We start from the raw sequence: 17,992 nt of genomic DNA, 5'->3' as shown, positions 1-17,992 counted from the left end.
TGGTTGTTTCCCTTGCCCTGCATGGGTAACGCTGCTTCGAGGGTGGTTGTTGTCGTTGTGTTCCTGGTTTGAGACCAGGTAGGGGCGAGGAGGGGGACGGAAGCTATACTGTTACACTGGCAATACTAAAGTGCCTATAAGAACATCCAATAGTCAAAGGTATATGAAATACAAATGGTATAGAGAGAAATAGTCCTATAATTCCTATAATAACTACAACCTAAAACTTCTTACCTGGGAATATTGAAGACTCATGTTAAAAGGAACCACCAGCTTTCATATGTTCTCAAGTTCTGAGCAAGGAACTTAAACGTTAGCTTTCTTACATGGCAAATATTGCACTTTTACTTTCTTCTCCAACACTTTGTCTTTGCATTATTTAAACCAAATTGAACATGTTTCATTATTTATTTGAGACTAAATTGATTTTATTGATGTATTATATTAAGTTAAAATAAGTGTTCATTTAGTATTGTTGTAATTGTCATTATTACAAATAAAATAGGCCGATTAATCGGTATCGGCTTTTTTGGTCCTCCAATAATCGGTATCGGCGTTGAAAAATCATAATCGGTCGATCTCTAATCCAGACTCATGTACTGTACTCCGAAATGTTGCCATTGTACGGGAGGTGAGTAACCTTGCCTGCGACCTAGGCACCTTGCCTGCGACCTAGGCTTTAGCTCAGGCTAAAACAGTCTTGATATTCAAAGAGGACCTGGAATCGAACTCAGTCAGTCACACCTTTGTGGCGGTTATTAGATTCCTGATTTATTAGCCATAGAAAACTAACTTTGCCTTCCTGTAACTGAAGAGGCCTCCTACCAGGAGACCAGAGACCACAGCCTGCCCTAAAAATGTTTCGCAATGGGAAACAGAAATGAACATTTCTTATTAGAGACCAAGTCGTTTCAGTCTGTTTTCTTCCATTTCGTGCCTAATGAATACGACCCCAGGCTGCCCTGGTCTGCACGTCCCACTTCCTTGATCTGGGAAAGCAAAAAATGTGGTTTCTGTCCTGTCACACACACACACCCAACCTGGCTTTTTATGGCCTACGGGAAGCTCACTATTTCTGCTGAAGGACCTGACCCTGCACTTCATAGGACCATAAATAAGATAGGCGTCCACAGAGCTGCCCAGCCTTGTATCATCAGCCTATTCTCACCAACTCTATGAGAGCACTAGGGGACAGACCAGGGCCAGTCACAATGTAAATGGCAAGAGATCTAGTACAAATTAGTACAGAAACCTCTAATAGCCTACATGTTCATATGAAACTAATATAGTAGAATTATTCCCTTTCATTTATGTTTCTCTGGCAGACTTCATATCATCATATTAAAAACATTTCCAACACACTTATGGCCAAAACTCACCAAAGGGGAGCATGCATGTGATTCATTTTAGAATGCATTGTTTTTAATTATAATGACCCAACCAGGCGGGTTGTCCACTTTGACGCCTCTCTCAATTCGAAGGTGTCTCAATTTTCGCATTTTATAGCTGATGCTGTAGTCACACAAAACAATAAAAAAGGTGTTGTTGTTTTTTAATTGGAAGAGGTAGCTAAGTGTTGAGGCTTTACCATTCATACTAAATTAGACCAATTCATCCACTTATGGAAACACAACATCGCTATCAGCAAAGATGATTGTAGATATGGACTATCCTGCTAGCACACAGGCTCGGATTATTTCAAAATACACCAGAGAACATAATTTGGCCACAGAGGATAAATCGTTTCTAAAAAAAATATAACTGTGGATTAAGTTCTATCACAAGCACATACAGGTAACTGCCAAAATAAAGGAAACACCAACATAAAGTGTCTTAAAAGGGTGTTAGGTCACCATGAGCTGCCAGAACAGCTTTAATGTGACTTGGCATAGATTCTACAAGTGGACCTAAACCATACCAGGAAAATGCACCCCCACACCATAACATATACTTTGTATCCTTCATTTACTCAAGTGTTTCCTTTATTTTGTCAGTTATCGGTATGTCTACAGTTGGGAAGGCTGCAATTTGGGCAGCATTAGGGCTGTTTGCGGTGACCGTATTACCGCCACACTGGCAGTCTCGAGTCATGACTGCAGTAAAATTTCCAGTGATTGTTGAGTCACGGTAATCTCCTTTTATGCAGCCTGGACATGTGTTGGTAGGACCCAACTCGCTAACGACCATCAGGTCGCTAATGGCCTGGTACTCAGGGCTCTATTGTCCTTCTAACCACTCTGACATCAATGCAAATGCTAGAGAAAATCACATCAAACACTTATCATCGAAAACAGTAGGTTTTTTATAATTCACCTCACTGTGATTGATCAATTTGAAGAAAGAAGTTCAGCATGTGGAAAACATGGTCATTGTGGATGTTGTTTCAAAGCCTAACACAATGAAATGGACTTTCTAATGATCAATTCAAAACACCCATGTGCATTTTAGAGAAACCTTGAATTAAAATAATGATTGTACCGTTATAATGATTGTGCAGAAAAACCATTGAAAAAAAGAAAAACTGATTTAAGATGTCTTTTGGTACATAATTGGTCTAGCCTACCTCCAAAATTAAACAAATTCTAGTAAATCGCCTTTGAATGTGGACTGTATTACTATGCACACTGACTGGGCTGGTTACCTTATGCTATGATCCAAACTTTCTATTCATGAGTCTGGGAGAGAATGTACAGGCCTAGGCGATGCTGTGGGTTCACTGACTATGCAGGGTGTCTAAGCCTACAATTATAGTTGTTTTGTATTTGATATTGAATAGCCTAGTAATAGGGACTTAAAAAAATCCCAATTAAAAGGCTGACACATTACCGTTAGCTACAGAATATCTCACCCCTGTGCGTTTCCATATCCTCTCTCTCCTTCATCCCTTTCTCCAGCGTGCTGAGAGAGTGGCTGTCAATGATTTAATGATATATGTTTAGTTATGAATACATGCTACTATCGATGTTCCCGAACAGATTTCACTAGGTTTACCAAATTAAGCACTGGGTAAATGCAAGAACAGGGTTGGAGAGCCCATGGCATACAGAGTTTGGGCGGAATATCACCTGTCGGGCAGTGGTTGATTAATGTAGTGAAATAACTGGAGTAGCCTGAAAAAGGAACCAGTGAAAAGTGGCATCCATTCACTATTTGAGTGCATATGGATGACATGTCTTGTGGAAACAAATTTCAAATTTTTTCACATTTTGTGAAAAATTGAGAATTGTGAAAATATGATCACTTGTTGAGAGTGTGCAGCCTGAGGCAAAGAACAGAGTGCAAGCTTTTTTTGCTACTTTCTCAAATCATCAACAGCCTATAGTTGTATCATGAAGCCCATAAATCTTTCCCTCAATCCTGACTAGTATCCCTGTCCTTGCCGCTGAAAACCATCCCCACAGCATGATGCTGCCACCACCATGCTTCACCGTAGGGATGGTGCCAGTTCCCTCCAGATTTGATGCTTGGCATTCAGGCCAAAGAGTTGAGTCTTGGTTTCATCAGACCAGAGAATCTTGTTTCTCATGGCCTGAGAGTCTTTAGGTGCAAATTCCAAGCGGGCTGTCATGTGCCTTTTACTGAGGAGTGGCTTCCTTCTGGCCACTCTACCATTAAGGCCTGATTGGTGGAGTGCTGCAGAGATGGTTGTCCTTCTGGAAGGTTCTCCCATCTCCACAGAATAACTCTGGAGCTCTGTCAGAATGATCATCAGGTTCTTGATCACCTCCCTGACCAAGGCCCTTCTCCCCCGATTGTTCAGCTTGGCTGGGCGGCCAGCTCTAGGAAGTGTCTTGGTGGTTTCCAACTTATTGTATTTAAGAATGATGAAGGCCACTGTGGGGACCTTCAATACTGCAGAAATTATGTGGTGCCCTTCCCCAGATCTGTGTCTCAACACAATCCTGTCTTGGAGCTCTACGGAAAATTCCTGGCTTAGTTTTTGCTCTGACATGCCTGTCAACTGTGGGACCTTATATTTTATCTGACCTTTATTTAACTAGGCAAGTCAGTTAAGAACAAATTCTTATTTTCATTGACGGTCTAGGAACAGTGGGTTAACTGCCTGTTCAGGGGCAGAACGACAGATATAGACAGATATAGACGGGTGTGTGCCTTTCTAAATCATGTCCAATTAATTGAATTTACCACAGGTGGACTCCAATCAGGTCGTAGAAACATCTCAAGGATGATCAATGGAAACAGGATACACCTGAGCTCAATTTTGGGTCTCATAGCAAAGGGTCTGAATACTTATGTAAATAACTTATTTCAGTTTTTTTTTTAAATATATACATTTGCAAACATTTCTAGAAACCTATTTTCACTTTGTCATTATGGGGTATGGTGTGTAGATTGATGAGGAAAAACATTCATGTCTCTACCTACATATACATACTGTATAACCTGAATTACCTCAACTACCTCGCACCCCTGTACATTGAGTCGGTACTGGTACTCCTTGTATATAGCCTCATTCTTTAAAAAAATAAATGTGTTACTATCTCCTTTTTTCTTTGCCTATGATTTCTTAACCCGGCCCTACATACAGTCACTGCTCTGCCTATCCAGTCCTTCCCATCCACCTCGCTCTGCTTGCTCCGCTCACCCGCTTCTCGTGAGTTTTTCGCTTTAGTTGGGGGCAAATTTCCAGCGTTTTTGGTATGAAGATGGCTTCTCTCGCTCTCTCTTTCCTATAATATATATATATTTTTTTGGGGGGGGGGGGGGGGGGGTAAAATAAACATACGAACAACAATTTACAGACACCCCTGTCCTTAGTGCCTGCATTGTTTGCCACATGCATTGTTTGCCACATGGACTTAAATTGTGCCAATTCGTTTTTTTCTCAATCGCCCACGCTATTTCAATAATAAATCATTCAATTTTTCCATTGTGTTAATGATGGCGGATTACGTTTTTTCAAGATGAGAAGGGAATCGTCCAGCCCATTGGGTATCTAACTACACCCCTATATTCCGTGTTCTGAAATATGCAGACAGACAGATTAAAAGTACGTTTGCATAACTTTTGGACTTTATAGCATTCCCAGAAAGCATAGATTATTGAATCATTGTTAGTTCTAGACTTAATGATATGACTCTGCCGTTGTACTGTAGAATGTGTAAATGTAATTTATTTTGTATAATACATTCTATACGTTTTCTTCTATATTGTTAAAGTGTTCTTAACTATGAAGTTGTTCATGTTTTTAGTTTTATCCTTTGAAAAATAGACACATAAACAGATTCTGGGGATGAGCATGATCATCTTCAATATGTACCCATTGTTCCTCGTTAGTGCAATTAACTATATGTCTCAAGTAAAAGCCCTGGGTAGTGAGGGGATACACTTCCATGTCTGGAAGGTTTAAACCACCCGCAGGCTTTCATATTGTTGAGTAATGGAATACTGTTGTCTTTATATATTTGTTGTTTGTTGACACTTATTAAGCATCCTAAATATTACATGTATAATAATCCACAAAGGATTGTTGTAGATTGTGAGTTATTATTTATTCCTATTGCCATTATTATAAATTTTTTCCTCCACATTATTTTATATCCTGAGATTTCAGACTATTCTGAAAAGGACTTCAGACATGCCATCTTCTGTATTCAGTGTACAACTGCCTGGACTGGCCTGGCCCTGGTCTGCAAAACCAACAAGGCCTTAATTTGGCTTCTGTCTTGGGTGAGGCGTTAAATCCTCAGGCCTGCCGTCCCTTTGCCAAGTCCCTGGCAACCTCATCGGAATACTAATGTTGAAACGGTTACCCGCTGCCCTCAATGTTATGGCCTCTTTTCCCCTTGCCTGCCTGCAACGGTCAGGAGGGACTACCTCGCTTGTTTTCTCCAGGGGAAGTTGACAGACTGTCTACCCAGGGGTCTCCGTTGCAATGAAAAAAAAACTGGAAACAGAACCCTGCCATCCGTAAAAACAGACTTCGGCAGTGTGGGGTCTCTTAGGGCTGAGAGTCAAAAGTCAAGTCGGACTCTGAACTAAAGAGTTGGGGGACACAGTGTAATTTAGAGAGAAGTTGTAGGGGAATTGTATTATTTGCAAAGCAGCTTCAGAAGTAACCTTTCAGTTACAGCTGAAATAATACAAAATTATATTTCCTGTTTTTGAGAGGGTAAGGGCTAAAATTAGTTATGGGATGAAAATAACATAATAATACTTTTTTGTAAGAAATTAATTAACAATCTGAATGCATGCACATGAATAATATGCAGATAAATCATTAACTTTTACAGTGGCAAGAAAACGAATGTGAACCCTTTGGAATTACCTAGATTACTGCAGAAATTGGTCATCAAGGCACAACAATAGACAAACATAGTGTGCTTAAACTAATAACACACAAATTATTGTATTTTTCTTGTCTATATTGAATACAACATTTACAAATTCACAGTGTAGGTCAGAAAAAGTATGTGAACCCCTAGGCTAATGACTTTTCCAAAAGCTAATTGAGTCCAATCAATGAGATGAGATTGGAGATCTTGGTTAGAGCTGCCTTGCCCTATAAAAAAAAATATCACAAAATTTGACTTTGCTATTCACAAGAAGCATTGCCTAATGTGAACCTTGCCTCAGACAAAAGAGATCTCAGAAGACCTAAGATTAAGAATTGTTGACTTACATGAAGCAGGAAAGGGTTAAAAAGTATCTCTAAAAGCCTTGATGTTCATCAGCCCACGGTAAGACATATTGTCTATAAACGGAGAAAGTTCAGCACTTTTGCTACTCTCCCTAGGAGTGGCCGTCCTGCAAAGATGACTGCAAGAGCACTGCGCAGAATGTTCAATGAGGTTAAGAAGAATCCTAGAGTGTTAGCTAAACACTTACAATCTCTGGAACATGCTAACATCTCTGTTGATGAGTCTACGATAGGTAAAACACTAAACAAGAATGGTGTTCATGGGAGGACACCACGGAAGAAGCCACTACTGTCCAAAAAAAAATCAATTGCTGCATGTCTGAAGTTTACAAAAGTGCAACTGAACAGATGAAACTACGGTTGAGTTGTTAGGAACGAACACACAACACTATGTGTGGAGAGAAAAAAGGCACAGCACACCAACAACAAAACCTCCTCCCAACTGTAAAGTATGGTGGAGGGAGCATCATGGTTTGGGGCTGCTTGGCTGCCTCAGGGGTTTGACAGCTTACTGCCATCGACGGAAAAATGAATTCCCAAGTTTATCAAGACATTTTGCAGGAGAATGTTAGGCTCTGTCCGCCAAATGAAGCTCAACAGAAGTTGGGTGATGCAACAGGACAACGACCCAAATCACAGAAGTAAATCAACAAAAGAATGGCTCCAACAGAAGAAAATGCGCCTTCTGGAGTAGAGGTCGACCGATTGATCGGAATGGCCAAGCCAATTTCAACTTTTCATAACAATCGGAAATCTGTATTTTTTGACACCGATTTGGCCGATCTTTAAAATAAAATGCAATTTTGATTTTTTTTTACACCTTTATTTAACTAGGCAAGTAAGTTAAGAACACATTGTTTTTTTCAATGAAGGCCTAGGAACGGTGGGTTAACTCCCTCAGGGGCAGAACGACAGATGTTTGGGGATTCGTTCCCAGCTTGGGGATTCGTTTTTGCAACCTTCCGGTTACTAGTCCAACGCTCTAACCACCTGCCTTACATTGCGTAACAGGTAGTCAGCCTGCCACGCAGTCTCCTCGTGGAGCGCGAGGGTAGCAAGAAGCCAAGGTAAATTGCTAAACTACCTGTTACGCGAGGGTAGCAAGAAGCCAAGGTAAGTTGCTAAACTTAACTTTTTTATCTTATAAAAAACCATCAATCTTAACATAATCACTAGTTAACTACACATGGTTGATATTACTAGTTTATCTAGCGTGTCCTGCGTTGCATATAATCGATGCGGTGCCTGTTAATTTCTCATCGAATCACAGCCTACTTCGCCAAACGGTTGATGATTTAGCACTGTCGTGGCACCAAATCTAACCATAAACATCAATGCCTTTCTTTAAAATCAATACACAAGTATATATTTGTAAACCTGCATATTTAGTTAATATTGCCTGCATATATTGCCTGCATATTGCCTGCGTTCCGTGCAAGCAGTCAGTTCGGGCCACCTGGCTCATTGCGAACTGTGTGAAGACAATTTCTTCCTAACAAAGACCGTAATGAATTTTCCAGAATTGTACATAATTATGATATAACATTGAAGGTTGTGCAATGTAACAGCAATATTTAGACTTAGGGATGCCACCCGTTAGATAAAATACGGAACGGTTCCGTATTTCACTGAAAGAATAAATGTTTTGTTTTCGAAATGATAGTTTCTGGATTTGACCATATCAATGACCAAAGGCTTGTATTTCTGTGTGTTATTATAATTAAGTCTATGATTTGATATTTGATAGAGCAGTCTGACTGAGCGGTGGTAGGCAGCAGCAGGCTCGTAAGCATTCATTCAAACAGCACTTTCGTGTGTTTGCCAGCAGCTCTTCGCAATGCTTCAAGCATTGAGCGGTTTATGACTTCAAGCCTATCAACTCCCGAGATTAGGCTGGTGTAACCGATGTGAAATGGCTAGCTAGTTAGCGGGGTGCGCGCTAATAGCGTTTCAAATCGGTGACGTCACTCGCTCTGAGACTTGGAGTAGTTGTTCCCCTTGCTCTGCAAGCTTTTGTGGAGTGATGGGTAACGATGCTTCGAGGGTGGCTGTTGTCGATGTGTTCCTGGTTCGAGACCAGGTAGGGGCGAGGAGGGGGACGGAAGCTATACTGTTACACTGGCAATACTAAAGTGCCTATAAGAACATCCAATAGTCAAAGGTATATGAAATACAAATGGTATAGAGAGAAATAGTCCTATAATTCCTATAATAACTACAACCTAAAACTTCTTACCTGTGAATATTGAAGACTCATGTTAAAAGGAACCACCAGCTTTCATATGTTCTCATGTTCTCTTTAAAAAAAATTATTATTATTATTATTATTTTATATTATTATTTTATTTTTTCAAAGCGGACGATTAATCGGTATCGGCTTTTTTTGGTACTCAAATAATCGGTATCGGTGATGAAAAATCATAAATCGGTCGCCCTCTATTCTGGAGTGGCCCAGTCAGAGTCCAGACCTCAACCCGATTGAGATGCTGTGGCATGACCTCAAGAGAGCAGTTTACACCAGACATCCCAAGAATATTGCTGAACTGAAAAAGTTTTGTAAAAAAATAATGGTCCAAAATTCCTCCTGACCATTTGTGCAGGTTTGAGCCGCAACAACAGAAAACATTTGGTTGAGGTTATTGCTGCCAAAGGAGGGTCAACCAGTTATTAAATCCAAGGGTTCACATACTTTTCCCAACCTGCACTGTGAATGTTTACACGGTGTGTTCAATAAAGACTTGTTTGTGTATTATTAGTTCAAGCAGACTGTGTTTGTCTATTGTTGTGACCTAGATGAAGATCAGATCAAATTTGATGACCAATTTATGCAGAAACCCAGGTATTTCCAAAGGGTTCACATACTTTTCTTGCCACTGTATAGGCGCAAGATTTGAAATTAAATACACTAAATCTACTAACTTAATTGACTAGTAAATGGGTGTAAACAAATATGAAAAACTGGGTAACACTTTACTACCTGTTAGACATAACAGGACGATTCCAATGCCGGGATAAAAACATTTCTTATGAGAGGGCCATGAACAGTATCCAGTAATGCTGTATGTATACTGCTAGAAAGCTCAGATTTTCCCTTTTTTGTTCCTCATTATTTATTTATGAGTTGTATTCACTTTTCCAACCACAAGATGTAGTAGATAGTATGAATCATATGAAAATATTATGATTTCATATGCTATTAACAACCTATTCATGAAAAATGTGCAAATGTGGCCTGACATACATTATGTTTTTGGATAATCTACATATATTTACAATCAACTTTACAAATGACATCCTATAAGATTTTAGCTACCATACTACTGTAATAAATTATGATAAAACTTGAGGTTAGGGAAAAGTAGCCTTATTTTGGGGTCGCGGCTTTTATTCATTCTTGTGTCCCTCCCCTTCTGAAACTCACAAATGTTTTACGATCTCCGCTTTAATCTCCTCTAAAAGTTGTCCATCTGTGAAGAACACAAAGGTTTTGTTTCACATCTACAAATGTTTTTTTGTTTTTAAAAAACTTGATATAAAACCATTTGTATTTGTTGTAGAACGATCCGACTGGGCACACAACATCATTTCAATGTGGAAAATTGGGTAATATTTGGTTGAGATGTTGATCAATGAGATTATAACCTATACTCACCCACTCAAAAAGACAGCCAAAATTGTTTTACACTTCCAATATGTTATCACTATGCCTTTAACCATCTAAAACCACATCCACATTCCAATGGAAAAACAATGATTATTGGTTTAGTAGTCACACAAACTATTGAAAAGTTCAAATGAGAATACAATGTCAGATATGTTGTTTATTTATACAACAGATGAATGCGTTATCCCCGTGCTTCATCTAATAGCACAACCAAATGACGTGGATTGCATTTGAGAATACATTTAAAGTATATAGCGCAAGTGATCAGTGCTGTTCGAGATTCTGCACAGATTATTATAGCAATTGTAAAAGATCTCCACAGACATATTCCTTAACTTAGATTTTTGTTTGAGATGGGGACAGAAATCCCACATATAAACTATTCATTTGTTGACAAACTGGAATACAAGCCAGAATAAGTCAGTGGCACAGATGGAACTATCCAAGCAGAACTATCCAATCTCCTTCAAATGTTGATATTTGGTTGCACAGACAACCAAACACAGACAACCAAACACAATTCAACATCCAGTTTGTCTACAACTTAATAATTGATGTGTTGGATTCACATCTTCATCTCAACCAAACCTCAAAGATAAAGAAAAGGACTAACTCTAATCCAATCAAACTCTAAATGCACTTCAAATAAAGTTTCATTTGATTTAGTCCCATTCTTTCAATTAATCCAACATATTCATAATTAACTTGAAGACAAAGCCTTATTTGTGTTGTCTATTTTCTGTGAAAACCTGGGTTGAATTGAAACAGCTCTTGATGACTTTGCAAAAGCCATAGGCCTAAATAGTATCATTGATGATATATAACTTATAAAGTATGGTTACATTTAATATTCTCTGTTAAACCTACCCTTAGGTAGCAACAGTGAATATGTTCAGTTATTCAGAGACCTCTCAATAAGGTTCCAGCTTCCAGTGGCTGTGGATATGTAACCTGATACCCCAGGGTCTTCTGAGGCAAACTCAATTCAATGAAATAATAACATAAGTCCCCAGAATTGCAGAGTTTACGCTTAACCGGTTAAATCCTGAAGGTATAATGGATTATGATGTGGTTATAATGCATTGTAAGAGCATGCATGACCCCCGTCTGTTACCAAAACTCTTGGCTATTTGATCTTACCTTGACATGGCCCTCTTTGACCTCCCCGTACTGGACATGTTTCCTCAGGTGGTTACAGATGGCTCTGAGAGTAGGGTGGACCTCCACACAGAAGTTACACCTGTAGCCGATCGGTGCTTTGTCAGCATTATTCACCAGCTAAAAGAAAAGAAAAAAGGGAAGAAAAGGTGGTAAATCTAACAGCCTTACACTCATATTCTCTATAACTGATTTCATTTCTAACGATAAAACCTTAAACATCAATACTATGTGTAACATTCCTATGTTAGCCCAATACAGTGGAAATGCTTCATATACCGTTAGTTATTATTCACAGTCTCATTTTCATTCTCATTCTAGTCCAAAACAATGGCCACATCTAGTATTTTACTAAGATGATAAATCACCATCCTTTTGTAAACTCTTCTACTCACTTTCTCAGGCTTTGTCTCCGGTGGCTCGGATGACTTCTGCTTGCAAAGGAGCTGTTTCCTCCTCTCTTGCCGCATCGCCCTCTTCTGGAACTCCTCGTTATGGTTCATCAGGTGAGTGCTGAGGAGAGGAAGGCCCAGGAACTTCAACTCGCAGTGGGAACACTGATAGAGCTCTGTCTCCGTCCCATCTTCCGTGAGGCTGGGGTGGATGACAAAGTCCTGTTTGTGGTCCTTGCCACTGTGATGGTCGTTGTAGTGCATGGAGAGAAGTTTCACCGTGCTGAATCGCTGGAAGCATTTTAAACACTTGAAAGGCAGCCACTCGGCAACCTCTCCCTCTGGCTCGGGCTTCGGTTCAACCTCCACCACTTCTGTTACCTCTTCAACATGTTCTGGTTCTTTGGCATAGAGCACAGTGAAGTAGCGTCCGAGCTTGCTGGTGTGTTGCCGCTTGGGGAAGACTCCTGGATGGCGTTTGATGTAGTGTGAAACTATGCTCTTCCTGCTGAAGGCCTGGAACGCACAGAGCGAACACTCCCTCCTCTCCACGGCCAATCGTAGCTCCTCGCTCAGCTCCGACCCTTCAGCCTCCGATGCCACGGGCACCACCACTTTACTGGGCTTCTCCGTCAAAGTCTTGGAGGCTGCCAGGCAATGTGTGTAATAGGCATCAATGTCATGACGTTTCTGGTAATGTGCCGCCAGGCCTTTGCGAATGGGATTGGTGTATGAACAGAGAGCACACTTGAAGACGTTGTTCTTGCCTTCCGGTTGAGCTCTGACGTTGTTGTGCTTGATGCGGTAGTGTCGAGCTATGCCTTTTCTGGTTGAGCAGAAGTACTTGCAGAGCTGACACCTAAACACAGCATGGGTCTCTCCTTTGTTGATAGGGAACTGGGTGAGAGCAAGTTTGAATTCGCTAACCTCTTGTACCTCTGATGATACACTTGTGGCACTGCATTCAGCGACCACCTCATCTTTCACAGTGGAATATGGCACGAGGGAATGCTTGAACATATCTGAAGCAGGTTGATTGTGATATTTTTCATAGTGAATTTTCAGTTTCTCCAATGTTCCATGAGTGTACGGACACATTTTGCATCTGTATGCTCCATAACCCTGTCTTTGGGTCTTGCACTTGTCATCCACTTCAGTTATATCTTTAACCTGCTCGATGTCATCCGCAAAGTCCTCAGCGGTGACTTTCACCAACGGATGCCTCTTCTGGTAATGAGTAAGAACTCCATGGATGCGTGAGTTCACATACGGACAGTGTCGGCACTTGTAAACCGAACTTGGATTTATATCAGCTTCCTGTGCGAAGTCAGCCGCCTTGACTTTCATGCCTGGGTGTTTTTTGCCATAGTGTGTCAGAAGTCCATGTAGGCTGTTATACTCAGACAGACATACAGTGCACTGGTAGGGGTTGTTGGAGATCGAGTTGCTTGTGTGGGAGAGCCTGGGATGGTATTGGTGGTGTTGGTGCTCTTGAGGTGAGGTAGGGATATCCAATGTTCCTTCATCGTGAGCAGTTGGAAGAAAAGTGAAAGGTGGTCCTTTAGCCATTGAGGGGTGGACTTTCTCTTGGGATCTTGGACCTTTGATTATGTCCAATAGTACAGACTCATCCCCTTTGACAGCCCAGGGGTGGACAGCTTGGTAGTGGTTGGTAATATCCCAGATGGAGCACGCCTCGAAAGCACAATCTCTGCATTGGTAGTGCTTACTCTCCCCAGCGTTCCCCCCTGGCTGGGAGGTGGTGGTATCAGGCCCGGCCCACAGCTTGCTTGCCATGTACGTGTAGTCAACATTGTGCTCTGGGTGGCGTCTTTGGTAATGCATTAGCAGCCCGTTGGGTTCCGCATGGGAGTAGATGCACCACTCACAGTGATAACCAGCCTCCAGGATGCCATCTTGGTACGCCCAGTGTAAAATGGTCATGGCTGTGGCTTTCACAGTAGGATGATCCTTCTTCAGGTGCTTCTTCAATGCGTAAACGTATGGAGATGTATAAGAGCAGTGCCTGCACTTCAGTGAGCGAAGACATCCGGAGGATGCCTCGGTCTCGGTGGGAGCAGCAGGGGCTATGGCAGAGGCGGCAGTGCCTGACTGGCCCATCTGCGCTCGCTCTCTTTGACTGCGGACCACTGCAGTGTGCCGGCGTACAAGGTCAGCATTGGACTTTGCGTCCCTGTGCTTCTTCTGGTAGTGAATAAGCACTCCTTTTACAGTGCGGTTCCCGTAGTCACAGTGCTGACAGAAGAAAAGCATCTCTGCTTCTCCTTTCTCTGTGACAACTCTAGCGTGAGAATTGCTGGACCCATCAAATCCATTGTTGTTGAACTGTTTGAGAAACTGCTTTGGAGGTGCAATCTGAAGCTCATCCATTAGTTTCATCAGCCCAGAGGTGGGAGCGGCGTGCTTGATGTATTTCGCAGTCACCTTTATTTCTGGATGTCTCTTTTGATAATGGACAAGAACTCCCACTACAGAGCGGTTGCTGTACACACAATGTTTACAGTAGTATATCTCCTCATCTGTACCAAATGGCATGGCGGCACTTGGCGACTTAGCAGGGGTTGGTATATTGATGTTGTAAGAAGAGTTGCCTGCTGACTGTGGCCTATCGACTGTGATAACTCTCATGGTTTTCTGAATGCGGAAATATGAGGCCTTTTGCTCTGGGTGCTTTTTCTGATAGTGAACCAATACAGAGTGCATGTTAGGGCTAGCAAAGGAGCATAAGTCACAGTCATAGACCACAACATTACCAACCTCTTTCAGGGCCTCTGTCTCAGAGCTTGAATCTTGTGTCTTTGCAACACTTTTGAGCACAGGACTGGACGAGGACTTGGGTGTGGAAGTGGAGGAGCTACATGTGAAACTCTTGGGACCGGAATTTAAAATTTCTCTAAGCGTTTGAGATTCTGCTCCCTTGTGCTGCTGTTCCACCACGTAACTCGAGAAGATCATAGCGTTGTTTATTTTCACCTCAGGGTGCATTCTTTGGTAATGGGGCATCAAGCTTCTGACGTTTGGACTTGTGTACGAACAAAAGCGGCACATGTACACCAAATCTGGCTGGTTGAAGTTCAGCACATTGCTGGCTTCTGGGTGGTGATCCATGTAATGCTCATGAAGGTTGTTGAAGTTGGTGTATTCGATGAAGCACTCCAGACAACGAAATACGGCACTTTGGTCCTCAGGGTCGAGAATGTATCTAAAGCTAAACTTAATGTAGGGGTGCATTCTCTGGTAGTGGGTGCTCACACTGCGGGCTGACTTGTTATGGTAGTCACAGTGCTTGCAATAGAATCGTGCCATCCCTGAGTCCTCTGTATAGTCAAGGTTCTCCTGGAAAGAAGTGTCCCGGCTGTCTTGGCTGCTCTGGTCTTGGAGATCTGCTTTAAGATCAACAGACTCCTTGTCCTCATCATCAGAGAGTGTCATTGCAATGGGAATGTTTCTTAGCTTTGACGTGAGGGTTCTTTTTCTTTTACCCACCCGGCCTTCGTAAAGCTTGTTGTAAACGTAGCCATGATTTTTACTCTCACCGTTGTTCTCTTCCTTGTCTCTGCCTGCATCTTCATTCATGTTGAGCTCTCCTTCCTCTTCATCATCAATTTCTTCCAGATTAATCACCAGATCCTCCTGTTGCTGACTGATCTTGCTCTGAAGGTTGTTGGCAATTTCATCAATCCTAGTTCTCTTCTTGACTGGGGACAGATCCAAAGGTAGATCATTGATGGACTTCCTTGCAGTTTTCCCAGTTAAGTGCTTTTTGGATCCAAGTCCTAGAATTGAAGTCTGTGTTTTTTGTACCTGGCTCGGAGAACTGGAGAATGTTTCCAATTCCGAGTCCTGTTGCTCATTTGTAGAGCCCTCCAAGCTGGCAGCTTGCATGTCGTCACAGTAGGAGTGCTTGTGTTGCTGGTGAACTCGTAGCCCTTTCAGCGTGGTTGTCGAGAAGCTACAGAGTGTACAGCGGTGAGGATTTTGCTGGTTTAGATCATTGCCCACATTACTTAGCTTTTTCCCATTGACTTTGGAAGCAGCAACGTTTCCTCCGTTCACTGATTCTGGTGTCTCGTTATTCTGAGGACCTGGGCTTTCACTGGTCAGGTCCATGGTGTCCCAGTCTGAGGAGTGACTTTGCTTGTGCGTGCCTAACTTGAGAGGGCTGGTGCAGATAAAGGGGCACTCATCACACTTGTATACCGTTGTCTTCCCAGATAGGTGTATGTTCTCAATGTGACGGGAGATGCTTCTGCGATGCATGGTGAGGAAAGAGCAGAAAGGACACTGGAACCTGTTCATGTACCTTCTGAATGGTATCCCTTTAGTCTCCAGCATCTTGTTATCCTCTTCGGACAGAAGCTGCTTGGCAGAATCCCCAGTTGACAAGGGGTCGGTGTAATTGGGATCATCCTCATCACCCAGTTCCTCGTCATCTTCCTCAGAGGTGCTCCTGGAGTCGTCAAGCATGCTCAAATCCATCTCCATGGCAGAGTTGGAAACATCGGACATGACGAAGGTGGACCTGTCAGACAAAATGGAGGATCCCGTGCTGTTGGGCGCTACCGATTGAATCTGTGAATACTGATAGGGTGATATCCCAGAGGCAGGCTTGTTGAGCTTGAAAACTGAGGAGTTGACTACAGAGGAGCCTTCATTACCACTCAGGTCTTTGAAAACCATTTTGGAGTTAGGAGGGCTTCTGGGGGAGGAAGGGGAATCAGATTTAGAAGAACCTGCGCTTCCTTCTCCTTCTCCACCCGGCTGGATGGTTGAGATCATTTTCACCATGTTGCGGTGCTTTTTCATCATGTTGTCACACCACTCTCTTCGAAGCGCTTGGTTTCCCCTTGACTTCCCCAGAGGTTTAACCATGGACTCTAGGATACCACGCTCTACCACATCTTCTGATAGTTCCTCACTGGGTTCCTCGGACGATAATGACTCAGGGTCATCAACAGCCTCAGACAAAGATTCTGGGGGGTCCAGATTTCCTTTATGATACATCTTCTGGTGCTTCAGGATCCTGGCTTTGCGTGGGGACTTGTATGTACAATACTGGCAGGAGAACACTTTCCCAAGACTGTCATGGATAACGATGTTATAGTTGGACTGTTTGGACGTATGGGAGGCAGGTGAGTTCCCGCCACTTAGTGAGGTTCCATGTACCTTCTTGGTGTGTTCAGACAACAGAGATTTTGATCTGAAGTAACGGACACAGATTTTGCACTGGAATAACTGGTTTGCAGTTTTGTTGGGATGGTTTGCTGACTTGCTGTATGGCATTTGGTTTGAACTTGAAAAGTCTGTTTCAAAGGGGTGGCCAATGGAAAAGAAAGGAAAAAAGAGAAGATAAAACAGTCTTTCCTTAAATAGCAATATCAATGTTAATATACTGTAAATAGTAGAACGTATTCATACCCCTAGACTTATTCCATATTTTGTTGTGTTACTGAATCCCGAATTCAATCAAAATGGATTAAATAGATTTTTTCCCCTCATCCATCTACACACAATACCCCATAATCACAAAGTAAAAACATGTTTTTGGAAATATTTTACAGAAATATCTCATTTACATAAGAATTCATAATTTGTTGAAGCACCTTTGGCATAGATTACAGCTGTGAGTCTTTCTGGGTATGTCTCTAAGAGCTTTCACACCTGAATTGTACAACATTTGCACATTATTCTTTTCAAAATTCTTCAAGCTTTGTCAAATTGGTTGTTGATCAATGCTAGACAACCATTTTCAGGTCTTGCCATAGATTTTGAGGTAGATTTAAGTCCAAACTGTGACTCGGACACTCAGGAACATTCACTGTCTTCTCGGTAAGCAACTCCATTGTTGATTTGACTTGTGTTTAAGGTTATTGTCCTGCTAAAATGTGAATTAATCTCCCTGTGTTTGGTGGAAAGCAGACTGAACCAGATTTTACTCTAGGATTTGCCTGTGCTTAGCGCCTTTCTGTTTCTTTTTTATCTTGAAAAACTACTAAGTATTGACTCAGGGGTGTGAAAACTTACAGTACTAGTCAAAGGTTTGGACACACCTACTAATTCAAGTATTTTTCTTTATTTTTCTACATTGTAGAATAA

General features: G+C 41.8%; 1 protein-coding gene across 4 annotated transcripts in view; it reads right to left on the bottom strand.

Annotated features, from left to right (window-relative positions):
• Positions 1-17,992, bottom strand: part of LOC109877830 (zinc finger protein 462) — a 91,957-nt gene that overhangs the window by 31,097 nt on the left and 42,868 nt on the right. For all 4 annotated transcript variants that reach the window (XM_031803137.1, XM_031803136.1, XM_031803135.1 and 1 more), the window contains exons 3-4: positions 11,879-17,199; positions 11,466-11,603 (exon numbers count right to left, since the gene is read on the bottom strand). In XM_031803137.1, the coding sequence (XP_031658997.1) occupies positions 11,466-11,603; positions 11,879-17,199 (5,459 nt within the window). The remainder of the gene's footprint in view (positions 1-11,465; positions 11,604-11,878; positions 17,200-17,992) is intronic.

The sequence above is a fragment of the Oncorhynchus kisutch genome, linkage group LG23, assembly GCF_002021735.2.
Source record: "Oncorhynchus kisutch isolate 150728-3 linkage group LG23, Okis_V2, whole genome shotgun sequence".
In the NCBI taxonomy this organism is placed as follows: domain Eukaryota; kingdom Metazoa; phylum Chordata; class Actinopteri; order Salmoniformes; family Salmonidae; genus Oncorhynchus; species Oncorhynchus kisutch.
The sequence above is the reverse complement of the archived record's forward strand: the minus strand, read 5'-3'. Positions and strand labels throughout refer to the sequence as shown.